Below are 27,445 nucleotides of genomic sequence, written 5' to 3' on the forward strand. Positions count from 1 at the left end.
GTCAAAGCATAAAAGATGTTTGGAATTTTTTGCAAATGTATTAAAAATGTCAAACTGAAATATCACATTGGCGTAAGTATTCAGACCCTTTACTCAGTACTTTGTTGAAGCACCTTTTGCAGCGATTACAGCCTTGAGTCTTGGCACACCTGTATTTGGGGAGTTTCTCCCATTTTCCTCTGCAGATCCTCTACAGCTTTGTCAGGTTGGATGGGGAGCATCGCTGCACAGCTATTTTCAGGTCTCTCCAGTGATGCTCGATTGGTTTCAAGTCTGGGCTCTGGCTGGGCCACTCAAGGACATTCAAATACTTTTTCCCTAATAGTCTAGTGGTTAGGATGCGGCGCGCTCACCGCAGTGGCCCGGGATCGATTCCTGGAAAGGGAACACACTATTTTGGTTGGCAGGTAGCCTAGTGGTTAGAGCGCTGGGCCAGTAACCGAAAGGTTGCTGCATCGAATCCCTGAGCTGCCAAGATAAAAATCTATCGTTCTGCCCCTGAAAAAGGCAGTTAACTTACTGTTCCGCGGTAGGCCGTCACTGTAAATAAGAATATGTTCTTAACTGACTTGCCTAGAAAAATAAAGGTTAAATAAAATAATAATAATTTAAAAAGGAAGCCACTTCTGTGCTGTGTGCTTAAGGTCGTTGTCCTGTTGGAAGGTGAACATTCGCCCCAGTCTGAGGTCCTGAGCACTCTGGAGCAGGTTTTCATCAAGGATCTCTCTGTTCTTTGCTCCGTTCATCTTTCCCTCGATCCTGACTAGTCTCCCAGTCCCTGCCACTGAAAAACATGCCCACAGCATGATGCTGCCACCACCATGCTTCACCGTAGGGATGGTGCCAGGTTTCCTAAAGATGTGACGCTTGCCATTCAGGCCAAAGAGTTCAATCTTGGTTTCATCAGACCAGAGAATCTTGTTTCTCATGGTCTGTGAGTCCTTTAGGTGCCCTTTGGAAAACTCCAAGCAGGCTGTCGTGTGTCTATTACTGATGAGTGGCTTCTGTCTGGCCACCATAAAAGCCTGATTGGTGGAGTGCTACAGAGATGGTTGTCCTTCTGAAAGGTTCTCCCATCTCAACAGATGAACTCAGTTTGGCCGGGCAGCCAGCTCTAGTAAGAGTCTTAGTGGTACCAAACTTCTTAATTTTTAATAAATGTGCAAACTTTTCTAAAAACCTGTTTTTACATTGTCATTATGGGGTATTGTGTGTAGATTGATGACATAGATTTATTTAATACATTTTAGAATAAGGCTGTAACGTAACAAAATGTGGAAACAGTCAAAGGGTCTGAATACTTTCCGAATACCTTTCTGATGCATTTCAGTCACTTCAACGCATACTTCCTTCAGATTGAAATACTTTCAAAAAAGGATCTGAGTAAAGGGTCTGTCAGACCAATTTGTAATATACTGTCCCAAATAAAAAAGGAAACATTGTCCGTTGATTACATCCATTTCTTTACAACGTGGGGTAGAAAAAGAATTATACGAAAATAATGGCATGGGCCAAAAACGTTTCGGTCACCTAAAAATGTGGCCATGAATATGTTACTCATTTTCAAGAATGTTGCATTAATTTGTAAGATAGCCTTAACTTTAGTCTATTTACTGTATTACAAAAGCAATATCAACATTTAAAGGAGATCTACTGCTTTGATAGTTCCATCTGAGCCACTGACGTTGTCTGGCTTTAATTTCAGTTTGTCTACAAATTATTTATTGATATTTTGGATTCCCTTCTCCATCTAAACCAAAAATCAAAGTTAAAGAATACGACTAAATGCACTTTAAATAGTTTGATTTCATTTAGTCCTATTCTTTCATTTTGATTTTGGGTTGAGATGGAGACGTGAATCCAGCATAGAAATGATTAAATAGCGGTTGATTACTTTGCAAATGCTTTATAGGCTTAAATAGTATCATTGATTTTATATGAGTGATTAAAGATGGCCACATTTCATTTGCTCTGTTAAACTACCCTTTGGATTTACTTTGATAGCAACAGTGAATCTATTTAGTTTTTAAGTGGAGGTCTCTCAACAAAAATTGTCACGATAGCACATTGGTAATAGTCAGTGACAAATATCTAAGCAGGATTTGGCTTGGTTAAAACCCTGGATGGGAAGCCAAAGGGTAGCAGTACAGTAGATAGATCAATTCTCCAGTAGGAGGTGCTGCCCAGTCTATGTTTTTTTTCTGATAGTGGATTTAATGTTGAAGATCTGACGTTGCTTAAAAGGTACAAATTCAACATCCTTTATACAAGGTGTGTGTATATAGAAATGTGATTACCATGATGATATAATCCTGTGGTTGAAATTTCCCTCTCAATTACTTTTTTCAAACGTTAGATTTCACGTCACAAAGTGTTGACGAATGACATTGAAACAACAATGATTCAACCAGTTTGTGCCCAATGGGAAGTTTCTCAAAATTATGATTACTTCAGTGGCTGAATAGCTGTGTGTCTGGTAAGACATATAAGCGTTTCATACATTTCACGGTAAAGAACTTTAAATAACTCCTATTGATTTTGTTTTGACTCAGATGAAGGCTTTGCATTATGTCATGTATGTCTGCACTGTGCAGTGTTTCTACTACAAAGAAAACACCATCTGAAAGGACAGAACCCTAATAACATAGGAGAGGAACCGCTAAGACCATTAGACATTACTCTCTAAAGACACGATGCAAACCACTAGCAAAACTCCAATAACAAGCTGTCCAACCAAGACGTTTTTCTCACTGTAGAGGAAACATAAAATAAATGTATGAACATTTAATTTCCGTAAACATACTGCAGTCTTTTAATGGGTTAATTTATGCTTTTGCTGTCGTGGCACAGTAGTCCAATATACACCATTGTTGAAAATCTAACTTTTCCCTATGTCTTGATATAAATAAAATAGCATTTAACCCCGTGATTCAACAAAAGTGTGCAGTTTGTCATTGTGTCAAATCAGTTTGCCAAAATCTAAATTGACTTTCGGGTTAGTTCTAGAAATAGTGTCCCTTTACTGGTATGTCCCCTTCTCTCTCCTCTCTCACCCACTACTGCCTGCCCCTCAGCCCGTCAAAATGACAATGGTATTGATGTAAAATGTGTCACCTTTGGGCCATTACAGAATATAGCCTTGTGTGCCTGGCCCAACCACCACGTTTTATGGCTTTATTGTGTCGCCTTTTATGTCCTCTCTTCGGGGTGGGAGGACAACAATTTATACAATTCACTGTAAATGTCTCCCTGTGTGTGCCTGAGAGAGAAAGGGTGTGGATGCACTGTATGCATATATATCCGGCTCAATTAGTCAGGGCACAACCCCTAAAAATGAAGTCAACACTACCTCCCCCCCTGCATGTCCTCCGCTCCGCCACCAATCCCAACGCCTCCATGAAGAGGCAGGCCTTACACCCCTTCACCTATCCTGAGCCACTTCGGGGAGTGCTTGCTTTGAATTATCATAGACGAAATAGATTGAATTAAGAGGAACTCTACCTTTTTGCTCTGTCCCTCCCTACACCTCTTCTCATTTTCCCTCCCACTCACACTCCCTCTTTCTCTCCCCTTTCATTCTTTTCCACATTACCAGGGGGTGGTGTGTGATTGACGGATGGGAACGAATAATTTTTCTCGTAACCTAAGGCCATCCTCTGTGATTGGCTTGCCAGCTGACATCTCCGAAACCTCGCTCGTCTTCTCCCCCCCCCCCCCCCCCCTTTAATATCGGGCCTGTGGATGAGGCATCCTGAGAGAGAGAAAAACATATCTACCTCAGGAAAGAACCTCATAGAGAGGGAGGGAAGGAAGGAGAGAACGGGTAGGAGTGTGTGTGTGTGCGTTTGTATATGTGTGAGAGAGAGAGACACTTACTCTCCTAACTACTAGGAGACAGACACATTTTCCTGTCCAGACTCAAAGAAGGGGGAAAACAGGAGGAAGTTTTTTTTTTTTTTGCTTCAATTTGATTTCAATTTTCCCGTCCCTCAACAATCAAGCTTTTCCTAAAGCTTCTCCTCCAGGAAGTCTGTTCTTCATTCCCAATTGGAAACTCTACGTATTGATCCATTTCCACTCTACCACCACAAGGCATACCTCATGGATTTGTTCCTGATTGGATATATGATGTGTGTGTGGTTGTCCAGCTGGCGGGTGCTTGGAGGCTATCCCATCTGGTGGTGAGTACAATCTAGAGTTTCAGCATCAAATCCTAGAGCTGCTATAGGGAGACTTTTGGTCAATGATCATTTGAAGAGGGCAGAATAAAGTGCAATTTCAGTTGACTGCGTGGAAAAATGTTCTTCAGCCCAGTCCAGAGAATCTTAACCTCAAATTCTGGTGTAACGGAAAAGGCTGGCCGTTCTTTCCCCCTTTACACTCTGGTCCGTTTATCTTATTAGACAAATGTTGTGATGCTAAGGAGGTTGAAATTGTAGTTTTGGGCATTAAACTTATTCAATCTCTATAGGGATTTTTGAAAGGAGCTTATGGGTGGCTTGTCTAGGTAAATTGTCTCCAAATATTGGTGTTAGGCTGATAGGAGCTTTTCTAGATAGCGGTTGGAATTAGTGTAATTATTGGTTTGGATAACGTCTCCATCCTCCAAGGACAATGACAACATTGAACCTCTTCATGAAAACTTCCCAAATCCTTTCTTTTATATAACCACAACCCCTCATTTGGTTATCCACTTTTATAAGGACTTAATTTATTTAGTTAAATACACGTCTATTATTTGATATTTGGAGTCGTACGATCAGGACCTTTTAAGTCAGTGTCATTTTTGTTTGCTATTGTGTGTCCATATTCTACGTTCAGACTGCCGGCCCCCAATCATGCCGTGTAACTCTTCATTGTTAGCTGAATGTCCTTTATTGGTTTGTTGTCGAGGGAGCTTATCACGAACTGAAGTGTGTACTGTTTAGTAGCATCAATGCTCTCTGAAACTACTCAAATCCCTGTCAGATAGTCAGCGTTTAGAAATTCTCAAAATCAACTAAATCAACACAGTTGTGAAAGACTGCCACAGCGTCAGATTTAATTTAAACATAATTGGTTTTAATTAATTTTGCTCTGCTTAATATTAACAATAATTTAGCATACACACTTTTGTCATTCAATTAAGTATTGCAATATTGATGTTTCTGGGAGATTTGTAAGTGTCATGGGCTAGTCAGGTTAGGCTCTGTAGGGCTTTATGTGTCTTTGTTGAAATATTCCAGACCTTGTTCGGCACCCTCACGTGAAATTTTTAGGTTCATTACAAATTCAGCTACATGCATCTGACCTCATAGGCCTCGCTCTTTTGTAACGTAAAGCTTTTATTTTGGATATGTTTGTGAGTAGGCGTATGACAAAGCTTCTTTGGCTCCCGACACAATACTTGTCAGAGCCAGTGCACTTTTAGTAGCCCGGTTAGCATGTGGTCCCACAGCAGTGCTGTCCAAACCGCCAGCATCTTCTGGTTTCATTTACAGAGAGGGGAGCTGCCAAACACACAGGCCAAAGGGCTGAAGTGTTAATGGCACGGGGGCTTTACACCCACTCTCCGGGTTCAGCGCCACACCACACACAACATGGATTCTCTGTCTGAATTACCTGCAGCTGTTCTCTGCTCAAGGAGCTTACATGACACCGGTGTAATGTTCAGCCCGGACAATGCGCGCCACCTTTGATTTGGATAACAAAGATGAAATGGCCGTGTGCGTAGCTTCAGGTGACCGGGGCAGACACTACGGAATGGAGCGCTGTCACTGTTCTCACCCACGGTGTCGAGTACATCCAAGAGAGAACAAAACAACAAGATGGGTACGGGGTGCGTCAAGGGACAGGGTGATAAGTTTCAGCGAGCCAGGGCTCCTCTCAGCTTCTGTCTCAGGGGCGATGACTTGGTTATACATTCTCCAGCCAAGTGGGGAAGGGAGGGGAGAAGGAGTTTTGACTGCTTCATGCCTGGCAGTCAGTCACACAATCACAAGGAGTGTCGAAAACAAAAGAGCATAAATAACTCTGGAGATGTGCATACTGTATGCATGGAGGACGAGGTAGAGTGAAAGAGCTGGCTAATGAGGGGGTTTGGAGAGGAGCTGGAACTGCCAAGAAAATAGAATCCCTATAAGAGTGTCACTTAAATAGACCCCCCTTGAAAATGCTAAAATGTTTGGTTCTGTAGCTAGAATAGTTTCCTAAGACAGAGGAAAATAAGTATCTGGAAAGATTTAAAAGCAGATAAAAGACAGAACATAACAGTATGTTCCAAGAGGGCTGGGTAGAGCCATCTGATAAAGGTTTTGGCAGCCTGATGCCCATCTCTAATATAACTGTGAGGCTTTTGGAAAAATATGTTTTTTTTGTTTTTTTTACTTTGTATCTCTTTTTCTCACCTCTTATGCTGAACATAAATATAGAACATTGCATGAGTCTCATCTTTAAAATGAAAGTATTTTGGAAAAAATTGTGGAAAAGCCCTGTATTGTTTCCATGTGATCTCTCTAGGCCGTAGGTCAGGTTACAATACCGGGATGTATAAATGCAGAGAATATTTTCGCGTGGGAATTTTTTTGCAATCCAAATCAAATAACGCAGTAGCGCAGCTCAACTAAAAGAAATAAAGTGATTGGAGAAAATAAAGGTCTTCTATACAAGCTTCTGTTTTCTACGCTGTACCGACAATAGGCCTACGTGTTTGTCATCGTGCTAGTATGATGACAACAGCAACTTAAAAAGATCTTGACAAATCATAAGTAGTTTAGGATGAGCCCATCACACATTAAAATACAGTCAACGATTGGTATATACACAGGTAATCCCTTAATGGAAGCACTAAAGACAACTTGTCAGCCGGTTCAGCCATTTCTGTTTATATTCATATTATAAACAATGGCCATGATGAGTGAATGCCGACACTCCACGTCAGCCAAACCTACATCTTTACCCATTCGAAACTCCTCAAACACCAACGTTGGAGGAACCAAGATTTGTGGTGTAGCCCCAGAACATCGCCGCAGAACCACTAAACATTTAAATCCGACAGAATATTATACTCTTAATCTTCTGGTAATCTGCACCACTGTTCAGTTCCAGAGGGGAACCAGAGAGAGGATGTAACCTATGGAAACTGTATGTTACTATGTAAACTGACTGAGTTGTGGCTTTAGCTTTTGATGCCGGAGTTTCTGGTGACTGCTGGTGAATTGCCGCTTTTAGCAGATCAGTGTGGCCTATGCGAGCACCAACAAAAATAATAATGTTTTATTGTCACACACTTGGATAGGTGCAGGGAAATGTGTTGTTTTACAGGGTCTGTCATAGTAGTACCGCACCTCTGGAGAAAATTAGGAATAAGTGCCGTGCTCAGATTTTTCACTTTGTCAGCTTGGGTATTTGGCTTATTTAAACCAGTGACCTTTTGTTAACGGCCAGTAAACGCTCTAACCCGCTAGGCTACCTGCCACCCACCGACCTAGGGAGCGTAATCACATCAGATTTGGGGAATCCACTTCCTGTAGGTCAGAGTAGAGATATGTGGAGCACCAAAACGATCTATTTGCTACAATTGTGACAGCCAAATACAAGACATGGGTCAACACCGCATACACAGAACACAGGAAATTGCAGAAATATGATATGCTGTTAACATATCCTACCGTATAATTCCCATGTAACATGTCATTCTTTGTGGTACTTCCCATGTCCCTGTTTTACCATAAGAAAATAAAACCATAAAGCAATTTCAGATTGAGGAAGCGAGCGTACGTAGAAGAAGGACAGTGGCATTGAGAATGTACCAGGTAGAGTGAGAGAGAGACGTTTGTGAAATCTGAACACTTTTTCCCTCTGTGACATGTGGGTAGCAGAGTAAATGAAAAGGTCAATCCTCTCTTGCCTACCCTACCCATCCCCTGTCCTGCCCTGTCATGGCCACCCCTGCTCTCTATGTGCTGGACAACCCTTGTGGCTTAAATGGGGCTCTAGGGTTCATCTCTGGGTCTCAGGAATGTTATTATCTCACTGTGACACCCCCCCCCCCCTTACCTCTCCCCTCAACCCCCCTTTGGCAAAAGGATCACTATAGTGATTCTTAGTGCGAGAAAATCCTCTGTCTGCAATCCTAGTGTGAAAAGATCAAGGGTGTTCAGGCATCATATTGAACAGTGCAAAGGGAGGGGGGAGGGGAAAGAAAAGGGGAAAGCCCTAAAGAATGTTATTCTTAAGACCGGTAGGGTTCCATATCAATGGCAGCGGCTGCCATATAAGCAGGAGTCAAAGACATCCCTAATGCCTGTGAGAAATATCCAAGGAGAGTGTCGTGACTTCACCAGGCAGAGATCTGTGCCATGTACATTTTTGTCCCATTTGGTTAAACCTCCATTCAGTACAGTGATATTGGCCTAGCCTACGTCAGTTGAGCAGGTGGATGAGGTTCCCTATTTGTGCCCCAGTTTGGATTCCAATGCGCTCTGTCTCCTTTGCAACAGTGGTAGCTACAGAAGCTAGCTAACTGCTTGAATTGCAATCGATGTACGTTCTCTAAGTGTGTTCACATACAGTTGATACAAAAGGAGACTGACACCCTTACTGTCCAGCTCTACAAAACAAACCACTGGCATGACATTATCTAGCCTAACCAGCCAGTTGGGAGAGAGGTTCAAAGGAGGCTGGTAGTTCAAAGCAGTAAAGGAAATTCCTCATCTCAGCCCCATCATCAAAGAACGTGATGAACTACTCGTGTAGGAAATGACAAAGTCCCACAGTTCACGGCTATTACCTGCACTAAAACACAGGTCAGGACAGTTCCTCAAAGGAAGATAGGCCCAAACGCCCAGAGGCACAGGGGTCCTCGGGGGCAAACACGTGGACTGAGAGAAGGAGAGAGAGAACGAGAGGGGAGAGAAAAAGAGAGGGAAGCAACAAACACATTCACACTGAAACATCAACACTCACGCACGCACACGCGCACACGCACACGCACACGCACACACCGTATAAGTCTTAATTGGCCAGAATTGCCAGCTTCTGTAGCTCCTGTTTGCAAATCTGCTACTGGGCAGCAGCTAATTGTGAACAACAAGTAATCTTTAAACAACAAGCTTCATTTTTTAAGACACACTGCCTGGCTTGGTGTCTGGTGACGAAGAAGCATTGGTTACACCTGTGCACCCTAAATATAGGCAAGTCAAACCTACCCAGGTTATCTCCCAGGTCATCCCATCACCTAGGGAGGGAGGAAGAAGGGAGGGAGGGTGAGAGAAAGAGAGAGAGGGAGATAAATTCAAAGGCAATATAAGCTACAACTCCACTGTATAAAAGCATAACTTTGTAGAAATAATTTCACTGCAGGGTGAATAGTGGTTTTTGAGCCAAAAAATGAGAAAAGAGGGAAGCCGTGTGCCACTTGAACTAGGCCTACATCATACCTGTATGTAGTAGTTATATTTGTAAGTACCAAAATAAAGGAAACACCAAGATAAAGTGTCTTAAAGGCCCAGTGCAGTCAAAAATGTGTTTTTTTTATATCTATTTCCACACTATGAGGTTGGAATAACACTGAAATTGTTAAAATTATTATAATGCCCTTTACTGTAAGAGCTGTTTGAAAAGAGCACCTGAAATTTCAGCCTGTTTTGGTGGGATGGAGTTTTGGCCTGCCTGGTGATGTCACCAGGTGGTAAATTTAATTAATAGACCAATTAGAAAGAAAGTTCCTCTCTGCCAACAACAGCACGTTTTCAGTTTTCCCCTCACCACTCAGACAGTCCTAGCAAAACTCTTGCTTGAGAAAGTTATCATCTTGCTCAGAAGCTATTTTTGTTTTTGACCATTTTAATTGAAAACAAATCATAGTAAGGTACATAATTGTTACCCAGAAATCATTTGATACTGAGATAAATGTAAATGTAGATAAAAACGGCTGCATTGGGCCTTTAATAGGCTTTGGGCCACCATGAGCCAGAACAGCTTCAATGCACCTTGGAATAAATTCTACAAGTGTCAGGAACTCTACTGGAGGGATGCGACACCATTCTTCTACAAGGAATTCCATAATTTGATGGTGGTGGAAAACGCAGTCTGGGACACAGTTCCCGAATCTCCCAGAAGTGTTCGAATGGGTTGAGATCTGGTGACTGAGACGGCCATGGCACATGGTTCACATCGTTTTCATGCTCATCAAACCATTCAGAAAATCAGTCAGTAGCTGGTGTGACTACCATTTTCCTCCATCTCCTTTGTATAGAGTTGTATAGAGTTGATCAGGCTGTTGATTGTGGCCTGTGGAATGTTGTCCCACTCCTCCTCAATGGCTGTGCGAAGTTGCTGGATATTGGCGGGAACTGGATCACGCTGACTTACACATCGATCCAGAGTATCCCCAAACATGCTCAATGTCTGGTGATTATGCAGGCCATGGAAGAACTGGGACATTTGCAGTTACCAGGAATTGTGTACAGATCCTTGCGACATGGGGCCGTGCATTATCATACTGAAACATGAGGTGATTGCGGCGGATGAATGGCACAACATTGGCACCTGTGTAATGATCATGCTGTTTAATCAGCTTCTTGATATGCCACACCTGTCAGGTGGATGGATTATCTTGGCAAAGGAGAAATGCTCACTAAGAGGGATGTAAACAAATTTGTGCACAAAATTTGAGAGAAATAAGCGTTTTTTTGTGCGTATGGAACATTTCTGGGATCTTTTACTTCAGCTCATGGGACATTGGACCAACACTTTACATGTTGCGTTTATATTTTTGTTCAGTGTACTTGTATTCCTCATTTACTCCAGTGTTTCCGTTATTTTGGCAGTTACCTGTACATGTATGCTTCCCACAAGATTCCAGATAGTTCAACAAGCATTATGCCGTTGCTGCATGGCAATCACCACTGTCTCACAATACTAGGATAGGTAAAGGCAGAGCAGTCTCCGAATACCACTGGTTGGAAACAATCTTATGGATGGTTCATACAAACACTTTGTAAATGTTTTTGATCAAATAAGCCACGATGTTTTCTTTCTCAACGATTTCCGTCGTGTCTGTGCTCTGACACTGACGTAGAGAGAGAGAGAGAGGACTAGCCATCGGGCACACCACGTCATTTCAACGTGGATAATTGGGTATTATTTGGTTGAAGCGTTGATCAATGGAATTGCAAACTATATTCACCCACTCGAAATGATAGTTAAAAGTTAGTTGAATTTCCAATGTGTTATCACCAATGGAAAAACAATGTCTGATTTTTTTGGTTTAGTTGTCACCCAAATGTATATCACTGCATTTTCAACCATTTAAAGGCACAGAAAAGTTCAAATGGGAATACAATGTCGGATATTTTGTTTATTTCTAGCCTACAACGGATGAATGTGTTATCACTGTCATTCACCTAAAAGAACATGGTGCAAGTAATCAATGCAGTTAAATATTCTGTGCAGATTATTACAGCAATTGTGACGACCTATGTATGCATGCTAACATGAACATGCACGCTTTATATGATTACAAAAGAAATGTATAGCTACAGTAACCTCAAAATGTGGCCATGAATGTTTTACTCATTTTAAGGTTGAATATGACATTCGTTTGTAAGATATACTTAACTGTAGGCTATTTAATGTATTACAAAAGGAATATTGAATTGTGTTTGGTTGACAATGCAACCAAAAATAACATTTAAAAGTGCACTATGGAGAAAGCGCCATGTCATTTCCTGGTTGACAAAATTTGAATAGTTCGAAACAGGCAAGTGTAGAGAATCATTATACCATCTAAACTGCTGTGAAATATATTTTCCAGAACCAAAAATATTGTATTTTCAGCTGTTTGAAGCTGGCGTACAAAACCCAAAGTAAAAAACTTAAGGATGTTAAGTATAGAAATAATGCACATACAACAGATCTACCACTTCTTAGACTTGTTTTCAAGTAGAATGACAGATCTATAGCTCACATTTCTATGTGAATTTGGTCTGGTCGCACAACAAGTTACACATTACCGCTTTAAAGGAGACGTAGGGCTATCTACTGCTTGGAAAGTTCCTGACCCACTGGCTTAATCCCGTTCTTGTACTTGTACTTTTGGTTGAGTTGGAGACATGAATCCAACATATCGTTTGTTAACTAACTCTAAAAGTCCTATTGGATTTTGGTTGGTTGTCAACACCACCAAATATTTGAAGAAGATTTATCTCCTGCTTGGATAGCTCAATCTGTGCTGCTGACTAAATCTGGCTTTAATTTCAGTTTGTCTACAATAAAATAATTTATATGTTGGATTCACATCTCCATCTCCAGCAAAAATCTAAGTTCATGAATAGGACTAAATCAAATCCAACTTTAAATGCACTTCAAATACATTTTGATTCGATTTAGTCCTATTCTTTAACTTAGATTTTTGGTTGAGATGGAGACGTGAATACAACATATATTGAATTAATTTGTAGACAAACTGGAGTTAAAGCCGGAGTGCACAGATGGAACGATCCAAGCAGAAGATGCCTCTCCTTAAAATGTTGATACTGTATTTAGTTGACAACCAAACACAACATCACTAAATATCATTACATTTGAAAACAAGAGCTTGAAACCCTATTGTACAAGGCCTATTGTATTGTTTATTTTCAGTTGAATCCTGGGTTGAATTGAAACAATAGCTGTTGATGACTTCCCGAATGCTATAAATATAGGCCTAAATAGCATCCTTCATGATATATGATTGATAAAGTATGGTTCCATTTCATTTGCTCTTTAAACCTACCCTGTGGAATGACTTCGATAGCAACAGTGAATCTATTATGTTTTTAAAGTGGCGATCTCTCAACAATCATTCTCACGATAGCACGTTGGTCAGTGACAAACATCATAGCTAAGCAGGGCTGGGCTTGGTTTAAACCAATGGGTAGCTGTAGATAGATACATTCTCCAGTAGGAAGTGCTGCCCAGGCTATTGTATTTTTTTCTGACAGTTGAAGATCTGACGTTGTTTTAAAGGTAGAAATAATCCTTTGGTTAAAATTTCACCGTCAAAACAACAATTGATGACTTTTTTCAAATCCAATGTATTTTCCATGTAGACTCCGCATCACAAAATGTTGTCAAATTACATTGAAACAATGTTGATTCAACCAGTTTGTGCCCAGTGGGTACTTCCACTATGACTGGCACTGCTGCACTGTGTTGAACACAGTCAGTCAGAGAGTTCTGTCTGCTCCCCAGCGAACTGCAAGCCACACTCCTCTCACTCACTCAGTGTCACTTCCTGACAGGCAGGTTCACAAGTTTACATCCAAGCTCCCTGATCTCTTCTGTTCTGACTGCAGGGGCTCCCTGTCCCAGCTCTGCACTCATTCTCAAAGTGTCTAAGGACGGAGAGGAAAGAGTGAGGAAGAGAGGGAGAAAGGGAAGAAGGCAAAAACAGGTTGGAACATTTTTCAGGGGTCCTGTCATTTTTTATCTGATCAGCCCAGAGCTGTTGGACTACAAATCAAAAGTGTACCAAAGAAAAAACGGAACACAACAACACAGACAGGAGCTGTGCATTCCAGCCTCCGCAAGGAAAAATCCCATCCTGGGGGCAAAGCCGACAACTTTTCCGTGGCCCACTTACACTCTCTTCCGAGTGTCTTTGTCTCTCCTGTGGTGGGATTCAAATTGAGATTCCGATGGCAATGTTTTGGTGTTCATCCTGAGTGCATGAGGCCTCATTTAGCAGAGCCCCCCCCCCCCCCCCCCCCCCCCCCCCCGGCATATCCGACAACTTTTGATGTCAACATATTGATGTAGAATAAAGTTTGATAGAAGAGTCTTTCTATGGAGTCTGATTCTCATCTCTGTTTGATAAGACAACTATCGTATGCCTATGAGACTGTAATGCTATTTGCACAAAAAATGAACGGCATTAACTGGATTTGATCAATTTAATGACTCGAATCAAACGTGTTCACACATGCACAAGAATGATTGGCATTCATCAACAACTATCCCTATGCCAAAGTGTAGTGGAGAAATCTTCAATGAATCCCACTTCTTCTGTTCTACATCACCAATGTGTCAGCAAGTCATAACAAATGGGTTACATTGTGTGTAGGGTAGACGCGACTGAGTGCTGTATGCAAACAAACAAGGTACCGTACACTCAGTCATCACCTTGAAATGAAATGATATATGAGTCAAAAGGTTGGCATATCGTCATCTGCCAAATTTTCAGCAGGCTGTTCTCTGATATTTTATGTGTTTTGTGAAGTAGCCAGTCAACACACTTAAGTAGCATTATGCAGTGGCTGAGGCTACAACAAGCCTACTTATCATACAGTAATTTGCACAAGACATACGGTTGAATTATGAGATAATGATTAGGCCCTACAGCAGGGTTTTATGTTCAAAATGAGGCTTAGGGTGGTGGGAGTGTAGGTGGGCGTGGAAAATGAAGCGGTAACCGACCGAATTTTTCAGAGGCCCTCCTCTTGGCTGCATAGACAAAATGTGATGACTGACTCAAATCGGTCTTATGTAGCAAAATTTTAAATTGTGTTTTTTTTAACTTGGGATAAAAATAGAGAGAGCTACAAAATGGTAGCTGCATTTTTGAGGAACAATGGGAAAGTAATTCTGCTTTGAAAGTTGATAAACTTGTACACTCACTTTCGAGAAAATGGCCTTTGACTGTTTTGGTACTGCACCTACTGGAGAGCTCTCCTTTGTCTACACCCATTCAGCATTGTTCACACCCTTTTAAGCCAGCCCCACCCATCTCTTTAAGGTTTACATGTGAGGTTATGTGCTAAACACTGAGTAGTGTAGTAAAGCATAAGACTAAAAGTGGTAGTAGCCTACAATAAGGAACAATTCCAGGTAAACAGAAAGTGTCCAGATAAAAATATTTTATAAATATTCGATGACGGTTACCCAGAAACACTCGTCTAAATTGATGGGTCATGTGAAAGAAATGCTATAACCCCCAGCCACATCTTGCCAAGATTTAGATGCACTATTGTAAAGTGGCTGTTCCACTGGATGTCATAAGGTGAATGCACCAATTTGTAAGTCGCTCTGGATAAGAGCGTCTGCTAAATGACTTAAATGTAAATGTAAATGTAAATGGATGGGTCTCTACAGGAAGTGTAAACAGTACAGCCAAATGGTTACTTGCATAGTAGCAATATCAGAAACAGATAGTGTCAATATAAATAAAATAATATACAGTATGTACTAGAACCATATCAATAAAGATATCAGTGATAGATGAGGTAGGTATATGCATACAATCAGGGGTAAAGTGGCTGAGCAGCGGCAGGATTCAACAACAAAAATTGTAGCCGCAACATATGGCGTGTGTGTTAGGAGAGACTCATTTGAATAGAGGCACTGCAGATACCGCTGATGAACTGGTCCGTCCGAACCACGCATGAACAAGGGAATCTATATTCGGAGAGCCTGTTTCTGTCCTGCCCTTGACTTTGGTGCAGGGCATGTGATGTCCATAGCCTCTTCGTCGCAGAACTCCCTGATCTTTTCAAAAACATACATTTGTTTAGCTATGTGGGAGGAAGGATGTTAGCGTTGCGCTGCAGCTGAAACCTGGTCCCGACTGAGTCCGAATGCTCCTTAGCGACAACAACACTAGGCTCCAGAGCATCGAAGCTGTGAAACAGGAAATGTAGAAGACATTACAACCTTGCACAACATCAATTCACCTCCTAAGTTAATATAAGAAGAATAACCTCATACAATGCAATGAAAATGATATTCACCTGAAGTGCTGGTACTGTTTGAACTGTGGCAGCGGCCTGAAGTACGGAGTAAGGGGGTTGTTGCCAGCCATAGCTTTCCACCAGCACTGTACCATCCTCCAGTCCAACCAGCTGTGGGATGTTGACCCCTGTCACAGTGCTGTCCTTCACAACACCAGTAGACACAGTGTTCACTCTGGCCTTTCAGACACAGTGTTCACTCTGGCCTTTCTGAAGCGCTGCTCAATGAGGCCGAAGCACCAGTCGGGGGCAAACTTGGTGTGGCCTGTGATCAGGAAGTGAAGGTCCAGACTGTGGTGAAGCTTGTGCATGATCCACCAGGCACAATACCAGAGCACAAACTTCTTCTTGTTTTGACCACTGCAGTTGCGACGAGTTAAAAAGTAGATGGGGCCTGGCTGCATAGGGTCAAAGGGATAGTGCACCTGCAAACAACAAAAGAACATCAAGATAAGTAAATGAAAATTAAATGTTGCTGTTTTAATTCACATTTCCTGCAATTCTACACATTTTGAAATGGGACGGAGAGAAACATTTACAGTTTTAAAGCTACAGTTGAAGTTGGAAGTTTACATACACTTAGGTTGGAGTCATTAAAACTCATTTTTCAACCACTCCACAAATTTCTTGTTAACAAACTATAGTTTTGGCAAGTCGGTTAGGACATCTCCTTTGTGCATGACAAAAGTAATTTTTCCAACAATTGTTTACAGACAAGTATCATAATTCCAGTGGGTCAGAAGTGTGCTGTGCCTTTAAACAGCTTGGAAATTCCAGAAATGTATGTCATGGCTTTAGAAGCTTCTGACAGGCTAATTGACATAATTTCAGTCAATTGGAGGTGTACCTGTGGATGTATTTCAAGGCCTACCTTCAAACTCAGTGCCTCTGCTTGACATCAAAGGATTTAATAATTTAAAGGCAATGCTACCAAATACTAATTGAGTGTATGTAAACTGGGAATGTGATGAAAGTAATAAAAGCTGAAATAAATTATTCTCTCTACTACTATTCTGACATTTCACATTCTTAAAATAAAGTGGTGATCCTAACTGACCTAAGACAGGACATTTTTACTAGGATTAAATGTCAGGAATTGTGAAAACCTGAGTTTAAATGTATTTGGCTAAGGTGTATGTTAACTTCCAACTTCAACTGTAGATTCCTGCTAATCCAAAACATTTTCCCTTGGGTCTGAGCGAAAATGTGTATGTTCTAAAGCTCATTTCCAGAAATTCTACACATTATGCCATGGCTTACGCCATTTGAATGACTCAAACATTATAACAAAATCAAATCGTATGACATTTTATTCCTTACTTGCTTCGTGAGCAACAGGTGTAGACTAACAGTGAAATGCTTAGTTACTGGTCATTCCCAACAATGCAGAGAGAAAGAAAATATAGAAATAATAGAAAAGTAAAACACAATAATAAATATACAACGACTAACGATAACTTGGCTATATACACAGGGTACCAGTACTGAGTCGAGCAGGGGTAATTGATGTAGATCTGTACATATAACTAGGAATAAGTGACAGTTTATAAACAGTAGTAGCAGAGTATGTGATGATAAGTCAAAAAAGTTAGTGCAAATAAGGGTCAATGCAGATAGTCTGGGTAACTAACTACAGTCGGATGAAAATGTTTGGGCACCCCTCTGAGGCTGCATAATAATTTACTCTGTCGTCACAGAAAATGATCACAGTGGCATGCCATTCATTTTCAAATAAAATCTGAGTACTGGGGTATTGTCCAGACAAAGATTTTTAGTATAGCAATATTAAGTTGTATGAAATTAAATCAGATGTGAAAAATAGGCTATGCAAAAATGTGGGCACCCTTGTCATTCTGTTGATTTGAATACCTATAACTACTTAGCACTGATTAATTGGAACACACAATTGGTTTGGTGAGCTCATTAAGCCTTGAACTTCATAGACAAGTGCATCCAATCATGAGAAAAGGTATTTAAGGTGGCCAATTGCAAGTTGTTGTTCTCTTTGACTCTCCTCTGAAGAGGGGCAACATGGGGGGCCTCAAAACAACTCTCAAATGACCTGAAAACAAAGATTGTTCAACATTATGGTTTAGAGGAAGGCTACAAGAAGCTATCACAGAGATTTAAGCTGTCAGTGTCCACTGTCAGGAACATAGTGAGGAAATGGAAGACCACAGGCACAGTTCTTGTTAAGGCCAGAAGTGGCAGGCCAAGTAAAATATCGGAGAGGCAAAGGCGAAGGATGGTGAGAACGGTCAAAAACAGCCCACAGACCACCTCCACAAGACCTACAACATCATCTTGCTGCAGATGGTGTCACTGTGCATCGTTCAACAATTCAGCACACTTTGCACAAGGAGAAGCTGTATGGGAGAGTGATGCGGAAGAAGCCTTTTCTGTACACACGCCACAAACAGAGTCGCTTGAGGTATGCAAACGCACATTTGGACAAGCCAGCTTCATTTTGGAATAAGGTGCTGTGGACTGATGAAACAAAGATTGAGTTATTTGGTCATAACAAGGGGCGTTATGCATGGCGGCAAAAGAACACAGCGTTCCAAGAAAAACACTTGCTACCCACAGTAAAATGTGGTGGGGGTTCCATCATGCTGTGGGGCTGTGTGGCCAGTGCCGGTACTGGGAATCTTGTTAAAGTTGAGGGTCGCATGGATTCCATTCAATGTCAGCAGATTCTTGGGAATAATGTTGAAGAATCAGTCACAAAGTTGAAGTTACGCCAGCGCTGGATATTTCAACAAGACAACGACCCAAAACACTGCTCAAAATCTACCCAGGCATTTATGCAGAGGAACAAGTACAATGTTCTGGAATGGCCATCCCAGTCCCCAGACCTGAATATCATTGAGAATCTGTAGGATGATTTGAAGCGGGCTGTCCATGCTCGGCAACCATCAAACCTAACTGAACTGGAGATGTTTTGTAAGGAGGAATGGTCCAAAATACCTTCATCCAGAATCCAGACACTCATTAGAGGCTATGGGAAGCGTCTAGAGCAGGGGTCGGGAACCTTTTTGACTAAGAGAGCCATGAAATCAAATAATTTGGAAATTTATTTCAGTGAGAGCCATATAATATATTTTAAAAGTGAATTCAACTAAATGTCAGTATAATAAGCCTCTGAATTTGTCGAAGTGCCGATTTACATTCGACCGTTTCATCGATGTAATTTTGTCATTGCAAATTAGACACACCGCAGAACCTGCTCTCTCCACAAAGGCGAATTCTTCGGTCCATTCGTCCTGAAATGTACGATACTCGTCATCTTTTTTTCTTTTCGCCATCTTCTTCGTCGAAGGGTTAGCTTTGAGCTAATGACCGAGCAGACTGATTCAAAAGGAGTCGTTTACCTGTTTTACCTAGCAACGGCCAACGTAGGCCAGTATCATTTAATAAAAATGATGGACAATTGCTCCTGCAGCCCTGAACAGGACATGAGCAGTGAAAAATCGATGGATGGATTAAAACAAGTGAGAATAGGCCTCCCGGGTGGCGCAGTGGTCTAGAGCACTGCATCGCAGTGCTAGATGTGCCACCAGAGTCTCTGGGTTCGCGCCCAGGCTCTGTTGCAGCCGGCTGCGTGGGGCGATGCACAATTGGCTTAGCGTTGTCTGGGTTAGGGAGGGTTTGGCCGGTAGGGATATCCTTGTCTCATCGTGCTCCAGCGACTCCTGTGGTGGGCCAGGCGCAGTGCGTGCTAACCGAGGGGGGCGGGTGCATGGTGTTTCCTCCGACACATTGGTGCGGCTGGCTTCTGGGTTGGAGGTGTGCTGTGTTAAGAAGCAGTGCGGCTTGGTTGGGTTGTGCTTTGGAGGACGCATGGCTTTCGACCTTTGTCTCTCCCGAGCCCGTACGGGAGTTGTAGCGATGAGACAAGATAGTAATTACTAGCGATTGGATACCACGAAAATTGGGGAGAAAAGGGGTGAAAAAAAAAAAAAAAAAAAAAAGTTAGATTTTTTTTTTTTTTTTTTTTTTTTTAAATCTGCGAGCCAGATGCAATCATCAAAAGAGCCACACCTGGCTCGGGAGCCATAGGTTCCCGACCCCTGGTCTAGAGGCTGTTATTTTAGCAAAAGGAGGCTCTACTAAATATTGATGTGATTTTTCTATTGGGGTGCCCAAATTTATGCACCTGTCTAATTTTGTTTTGATGCATATTGCACATTTTCTGTTAATCCAATAAACCTCATTTCACTACTGAAATATAACTGTGTCCATCAGTTATTTGATAGATCAAAATGAAATTGCTGATCCAAACACCCAATTATTTATAAATGGAAATCATGGAAATTGTCAGGGGTGCCCAAACTTTTTCATACGACTGTATTTAGCAGTCTATATAGCGTTTTATGATGGATCGGTACTACTTCACATGCGTTAGCAGAGGGAACAGTCTATGACTTGGGTGGCTGGAGTATTTGCCAATTTTTAGGGCCGTCCTCTGACACAGCCTGGTATAGAGGTCCTGGATGGCAGGGAGCTTGGCCCCAATGATGTACTGGGCCATACACACTACCCTAGCGGTGATGCAGCCAGTCAAGATGCTCTCAAAGATGCAGCTGTATAACTTATTTTTAGTTATTTGTATTACATTTTTAGTATTTTACCCCCTTTTTCACCCCAATTTTGTGATATCCAATTGCGATCTTGTCTCATCGCTGCAACTCCCCAACTGGCTCGGGAGGCGAAGGTCGAGTCATGCATCCTCCCAAACATGACCCGCCAAACCGCATTCCTTAACACCTGCCGCTTAACCCGGAAGCCAGACCCACCAATGTGTCGGAGGAAACACTGTTCAACTGATGACCGAAGTCAGCCTGCAGGCACCCGGCCGGCCACAAGGAGTCGCTAGAGCGCGATGAGCCAAGTAAAGCCCCCCGGCCAAACCCTTCCCTAACCCGAACGACGCTGGGCCAATTGTGCGCCGCCCTATGGGATTACTGGTCACGGCAGGTTATGACACAGCCGGGATCGAACCCGGGTCTGTAGTGACACCTCAACCACTGCAATGCAGTTCAGTAGACCGCTGCGCCACTCGGGAGGCCGCTATAGAACTTTTTGAGGATCTGAGTGCCCATGCCAAATCTTTTCAGCCTCCTGAGGGGGAAGAGGCATTGTTGTTCCCTCTTCACGACTGTGTCGATGTGAATGGGGTTGTGCTCTCTGACGTTGAGGGAGAGGTTGTTGTCCTGGCACCACACTTCCAGGTCTCTGGCCTCCTCCCTATAGGCCGTCTCATCGTCGTCGGTGATCAGGCATACCACCGTTGTGTCGTCGCCTAACTTAATGATGGTGTTGGAGTCATGCGCGCCCACACAGTCGTGGATGAACAGAGAGTACAGGAGGGGACTAAGCACGCTCCCCTTAGGGGTCACCTATGTTGAGGGTCAGCGTGGCGGATGCATTGTTCCCTACCCTCACCACCTGGGGGCGGCCCATCAGGAAGTCCAGAATCCAGTTGCAGAGGTAGATGTTCAATCCCAGGGTCCTTAGCTTAGTGATGAGCTTGGAGGGCACTATGGTGTTGAAAGCTGAGCTGTAGTCAATGAACAGAATTATCACATAGGTGTTCCTCTTGTCCAGGTGAGAAAGGGCAGTGTATAGTGCAATAGAGATTGAATCATCTGTGGATCTGTGTGGGTGGTATGCGAATTGGAGTGGGTCTAGGGTGTCAAAGCATTTCATGGCTACAGATGTGTGCTACATGGCGATAGTAATTTAGACTGGTTACCTTGGCGTTCTTGGGCACAGGGACTATATTGGTCAGTTTGAAATGTGTAAGTATTACAGACTGGGTCAAGGACAGGTTGAAAATGTAATTCAAGACACTTGTCAGCTGGTCAGCGCAAGCTCTGAGTACGCATCCTGGTAATCGGTCTGGCCCTGCTGCCTTGTGAATGTTAACCTGTTTAAAGTTCTTACATCGGCTACAGAGAGCGTGGTCACAGTTGTTCAGAACAGGTTTAGTGTTGTTTAGTGTTGCTTGCCTCGAAGTGAGCATTTGAGGCATTTAGCTCATTTGGGCATCTCACAGCTGGGTTTCCCTTTGTACACCGTCATAGTTTGCAAGCCCTGCCACATCCGACGAGCTTCAGAACCTGTGTAGTAGGATTCGATCTTAGTCCTGTATAGACACTTTGCCTGTTTGATAGATCGTTGGAGGACTTCGCAGGATTTCTTATAAGCGTCCGGATTAGTGTCCCGCTCCTTGAAAGTGGCAGTGCAGATGTTGCCTGTAATCCATGGCTACTGAGGACGATGTCGTCGATGCACTTATTGATGAAGCCGGTGACTGATGTGGTAAACTGTTCAATACCATTGGATGAGTCCCAAAATATTCCAGTCTGTGCTAGCAAAACAGTCCTGTAGCTTAGCATCTGTTTCATCAGACCACTTCCGTATTGAGCGGGTGACTGGTACTTCCTGTTTGAGTTTTTGCTTGTAAGCAGGAATGGAGAGGATAGAGTTATGGTCAGATTTGCCAAATTGAGGGTGAAGGAGAGCTTTGTATGTGTTTGATTGTGTGTATTCAAGGTGATCTATAGTTTTCCCCTCTAGTTGCACAAGTGACATGCTGGTAGAAATGAGGTAAGACAGATTTTAGCGTTCCTTCATTAAAATCACTGGCCACTACAGTAGGAGCCATTTTCTTGACCGCTTATGGCCCTATACAGATTTGTGGTAGTAAATAGACACTTACAAAAAATATAGATGAAAACTCTCTTGGTAAATTGCATGTTCTATAGCTTAGCATGAGGTATTCTGACTCAGGTGAGCAGAACCCTGATATTAAATATATGTTGTGAACAAAGAGACACACACTTCCCCCATTGAGCTTACCCGACGCTGCCGTTCTATCCTTCCGATGCATAGAAAAACCAGCTAGGTGTACAGTGCCTTCAGAAAGTAATTCATACCCCTTGACTTATTCCACATTTTGTTGTGTTACAGCCTGAATTCAAAATGTATTAAAAATATATATATATTCTCACCCATCTACACACAGTATCCCATAATGACATTGACGTATACAGGGACATGGTGACTGAGTTCATCAGGAAGTGTATAGGGGATGTTGTTCCCACTGTAACTATTAAAACCTACCCAAACCAAAAAACGTGGATAAATGGCAGCATTCAGGCATCACTAGCCGCTTCATCAGAGCATGCACAGACCAGCTGGCTGGAGTGTTTACGGACAATCTTCAACCTCTCCCTATTCCACTTGCTTCAAGATGTCCACCATTGTTCCTGTACCCAAGAAAGCAAAGGTAACTGAACTAAATAACTATCGCCCTTTGAGAGGCTAGTTTAGGATCATATCACGTCCACCTTACCTGACACCCTTGACCCACCCCCATTTGCATACAACCCCAATAGATCCACAGATGAACCAATTGCCATCGCACTGCACACTGCCCTATCCTATCTGGACAGGAGCAATAACTATGTAAGAATGCTGTTCATTGACTATAGCTCAGCCTTCAACACCATAGTACCCTCCAAGCTCATCATTAAGCTCGGGGCCCTGGGTCTAAAGCCCACCCTGTGCAACTGGGTCCTGGACTTCCTGACGAGCCGCCCCCAGGTGCTAAAGGTAGGAAACAACACTCTGCTGATCCTCAACACAGGACTCAACCCCCTCCTGAACCCCCTGTTCACCCACGACTGCGTGGCCACGCACGCATCCAACTCAATCATCAAGTTTGCTGACGACACAACAGTAGTAGGCCTGATTACCAACAATGACGAGACAGCCTACAGGGAGGAGGTGAAGGCCCTGGCAGAGTGGTGCCAGGAAAACAACCTCTCACTCAACAAGACTTAGGAACTGATTGGGACTTCAGGAGACAGCAGAGGGAGCACACCCCCATCCACATCAACGGAACCGCAGGGGAGAAGGTGAAAAGCTTCAGGTTCCTCTGCATACACATCACTTCCAATCTGAAATGGTCCACCCACACAGACAGTGTGGTGAAAAAGGTGCAACAGCCCCTCTTCAACCTCAGGAGGCTGAAGAAATACGGCTTGGCCCCTAAGACCCTCACAAACTTTTACAGATGCACAATTGAGAGCATCCTGTCAGGCTGTATCACCGCCTGGTACGACAACTAATCCGGCTGTAACCGTAGAGATCTCCAGAGGGTGGTGCGGTCTGCGCAACGCATCACCGGGGGCACACTGCCTGCCCTCCAGGACACTTACAGCACCCGATGTCACAGGAAGGCCAAGAAGATCATCAAGGACATCAACCACCCGAGCCACAACCTGTTCACCAGGCTATCATCCAGAAGGCGAGGTCAGTACAGGTGCATCAAAGCTGGGACCGAGAGACTGAAAAACAGCTTCTATCTCAAGGCCATCAGACTGTTAAATAACCATCACTAGCAGGCTACCAGCCAGATGAATTGAAAATGAAATACAAAAATATCTCATTTACACCGCTAAGTCAGTACTTTGTAGAAGCACCTTTGGCAGCGATTATAGCTGTGAGTCTTTCTAGGTAAGTCTCTAAGAGCTTTCCACACCTGGATTGTGCAACATTTGCCAGGTATTCTTTTAAAAACTCTTCAAGCTATGTCAAATTGGTTGATCAGCATTGCTAGACAACCATTTGCAGGTCTTGCCATAGATTTTTAAGCAGAAGTTAAAACTGTAACTCGGCCACTCAGGAACATTCACTGTCTTCTTGGTAAGCAACTCCAGTGTAGATTTTGGCCTTGTGTTTTAGGTTATTATCCTGCTGAATAGGTGAATTCATCTCCTAGTGTCTGGTGGAAAGCCAGGTTTTCCTCTAGGATTTTGCCTGTTTATTTTTTATCCTGAAACACTCCCCAGTCCTTAACGATTACAATCATACAGATAACGTGATGCAAACACCACTATGCTTGAACATTTGGAGAGTGGTACTCAGTAATGTGTTGTATTTGCCCCAAACATAACTTTTTGTCCTGAAAAACAAAGTGATAATTGCTTTGCCACATATTTTTCAGTATTAATTTCGTACCTTGTTGCAAACAGGATGCATATTTTGGAATATTTTTATTGTGTAAAGGCGTCCTTCTTTTCCCTCTATCAATTAGGTCAGTACTGTGGAGTAACTACAATGTTGTTGATCCATCCTCAGTTTTCTCCTATCACAGCCACAACAACTATCACAACTCTGTAGCTGTTTTAAAGTCACCATTGGCCTCATGGTGAAATCCCTGAGCAGTTTCCTTCCTCTCTGGTAAATGAGTTAGGACGGACGCTTGTATCTTTGTAGTGACTGTGTGTATTGATACACCATCCCAAGTGTAATTAATAACTTCACCATGGTCAAAGGGATATTCAATGTCTGCTTTTTTCTTTTCACCCATCTACCAATAGGTGCCCTTCTTTGCGAGGCGAGAACCTCCCTGGTCTTTGTGGTTGAATCTGTGCATGAAATGTACTGCTCGACTGAGGGACCTTACAGATAATTGTATGTGTGGGGTACAGAGATGAGACAGTCATTGATAATCATGTTAAGTAAGGGATAATCAACGAGGGACTATGCGTTCTATGGCAGATAATAAACAACATGGAAGGTGTGTTCCACAACGCGCTAGCGGAGTGGAACTGACCTTCCATGGAGTTGCATTATTTATACAAAAACACAAAAAACAAAATGTGCACCAAGGAGGGGCCCCAGGACCAAGTTTGGAAAACACTGAATTAGCCTACTGCCAGCTTTTATGTTGCTGACAAAGGCAGCATGTTTGCACAGTCCCTAACCACGTAATTCTCCACTCCTATTCCCGAGACTGCAAGAAATACTATTATATTAGGCTACATGTGATAGTTACAGGCCTATAGTCAGTATCCATATTTTAGTTACTACAGTAGGCTACAACTTAGGTGTCCAAATATGTATTTTTAGCTCAGAGAGTTAGCAGGGGAAGCTGCCGCAAAATGTGTCGGTAAACTTTCCAAATGTCGACAAAACAAAATACGTTACACAAGGTGGGATCTTTTTAATGTCAGTAAAATGATTCACGCCAGAAATGTTGATAGAGAAACACTTTTATGTGCAATTATTTATGTGCAAACCATCATATCTAAGTAAACTTGGAGTCACATGATGACATGTTGTGTGGTCCTCACACTACGACTTGTCGGGAGAGCATGCAGTTTATTAGACTACAGATTAAATACACTACACTGCAGAAGTATGTGGACACGCCTTCAATTTAATGGGTTCGGCTATTTCAGCCACACCCTTTGCTGACAGGTGTATAAAATCGATCACACAGCCATGCAATCTCCATAGACAAACATTGGCAGTAGAAGAGCTCAGTGACTTTCAACGTGGCACCTTCATAGGACGCCACCTTTCCAACAAGTCGCTTCGTCAAATTTCTGCCCTGCTAGAGCTGCCCCGGTCAACTGTAAGTGCTGTTGTTGTGAAGTGGAAACGTCTAGGAGCAACAACAGCTCAGCCACGAAGAGGTAGGCCACACAAGCTCACAGAACGGGACCGCCCAGTGCTGAACCGCATAGCTCGACAAACTGCCTCTGGAAGCAACGTCAGCACGACAAGACCTGTTCGACAGGAGCTTCATGAAATGGGTTTCCATGACTGAGCAACCACACACAAGCCTAAGATCACCATGCACAATGCCAAGCGTCGGCTGGAGTGGTGTAAAACTTGCCGCCATTGGACTCGGGAGCAGTGGAAATGCGTTCTCTGGAGTGATGAATCACGCTTCACCATCTGGCAGTCCAACAGACGAACGCTACCTGCCCCAATGCACAGTGTCAACTGTAAAGTTTGGTGAAAGAGGAATGATGGTTCTGGCTACGCCCCTTAGTTCTAGTGAAGGGAAATCTTAATGCTACAGCATACAATGACATTCTAGACGATTCTGTGCTTTCAACTCTGTGGCAAAAGTTTGGGAAAAGCCCTTTCCTGTTTCAGCGTGTCAAGGCCCCCGTGCACAGAAATGGTTTGTCCAGATCGGTGTCGAAAACTTGACTGTCCTGCACAGAGCCCTGACCTCAACCCCATCAAACACCTTTGGGGTGAGTTTGACCGCCGACTGCGAGCCAGGCCTAATCGTCCAACATCAGTGCCCGACCTCACTAATGCTCGTGGCTGAATGGAAGCAAGTCTCCGCAACAATGTTCCAACATCTAGTGGAAAGCCTTCCCAGAAGAGCGGAGGCTGTTATAGCAGCAAAGTGGGGGACCGACTCCATATTAATGCCTATGATTTTGGAATGAGATGTTCGACAAGCAGGTATCCATATACTTTTGACCATGTAGTGTAAGTTATGATGAACTTCACAGGTTGGTGAAAGTGCAAAGTAATGACCTTGATGCACTTTTCCAATGAATATGTAGTGTCTTATTCTGGTGACATGATCAACTATGCTTGGCTGCTTGACAAATAAAAAGAACATCGCTCTTTTGTTCATAATACTCCTTATAGGACACATCACTGCACTCTATACTCCTCTGTAAACTGTTCATCTCTGTATACCCGTTGCTTATTTATAAAACCCTCTTAGGCCTCACTCCCCCCTAGCTGAGATACCTACTGCAGCCCTCATCCTCTACATACAACACCCGTTCTGCCAGTCACATTCTGTTAAAGGTCCCCAAAGCACACACATCCCTGGGTCGCTCCTCTTTTCAGTTCGCTGCAGCTAG

At 42.9% G+C, this 27,445-nt stretch overlaps 1 protein-coding gene across 1 annotated transcript in view; it reads left to right on the forward strand.

The window, feature by feature from the left end:
* The first annotated feature begins 3,719 nt into the window (after positions 1–3,719).
* The window catches only part of LOC129829228 (proto-oncogene Wnt-3), a 42,820-nt gene continuing 19,094 nt past the window's right edge, over positions 3,720–27,445 (forward strand). Inside the window, exon 1 of the mRNA XM_055890891.1 lies at positions 3,720–4,181. Coding sequence (XP_055746866.1) covers positions 4,102–4,181 — 80 coding nt within the window. The 5' untranslated portion in view covers positions 3,720–4,101. The remainder of the gene's footprint in view (positions 4,182–27,445) is intronic.

Source organism: Salvelinus fontinalis, chromosome 30 (genome assembly GCF_029448725.1).
Source record: "Salvelinus fontinalis isolate EN_2023a chromosome 30, ASM2944872v1, whole genome shotgun sequence".
NCBI lineage: Eukaryota > Metazoa > Chordata > Actinopteri > Salmoniformes > Salmonidae > Salvelinus > Salvelinus fontinalis.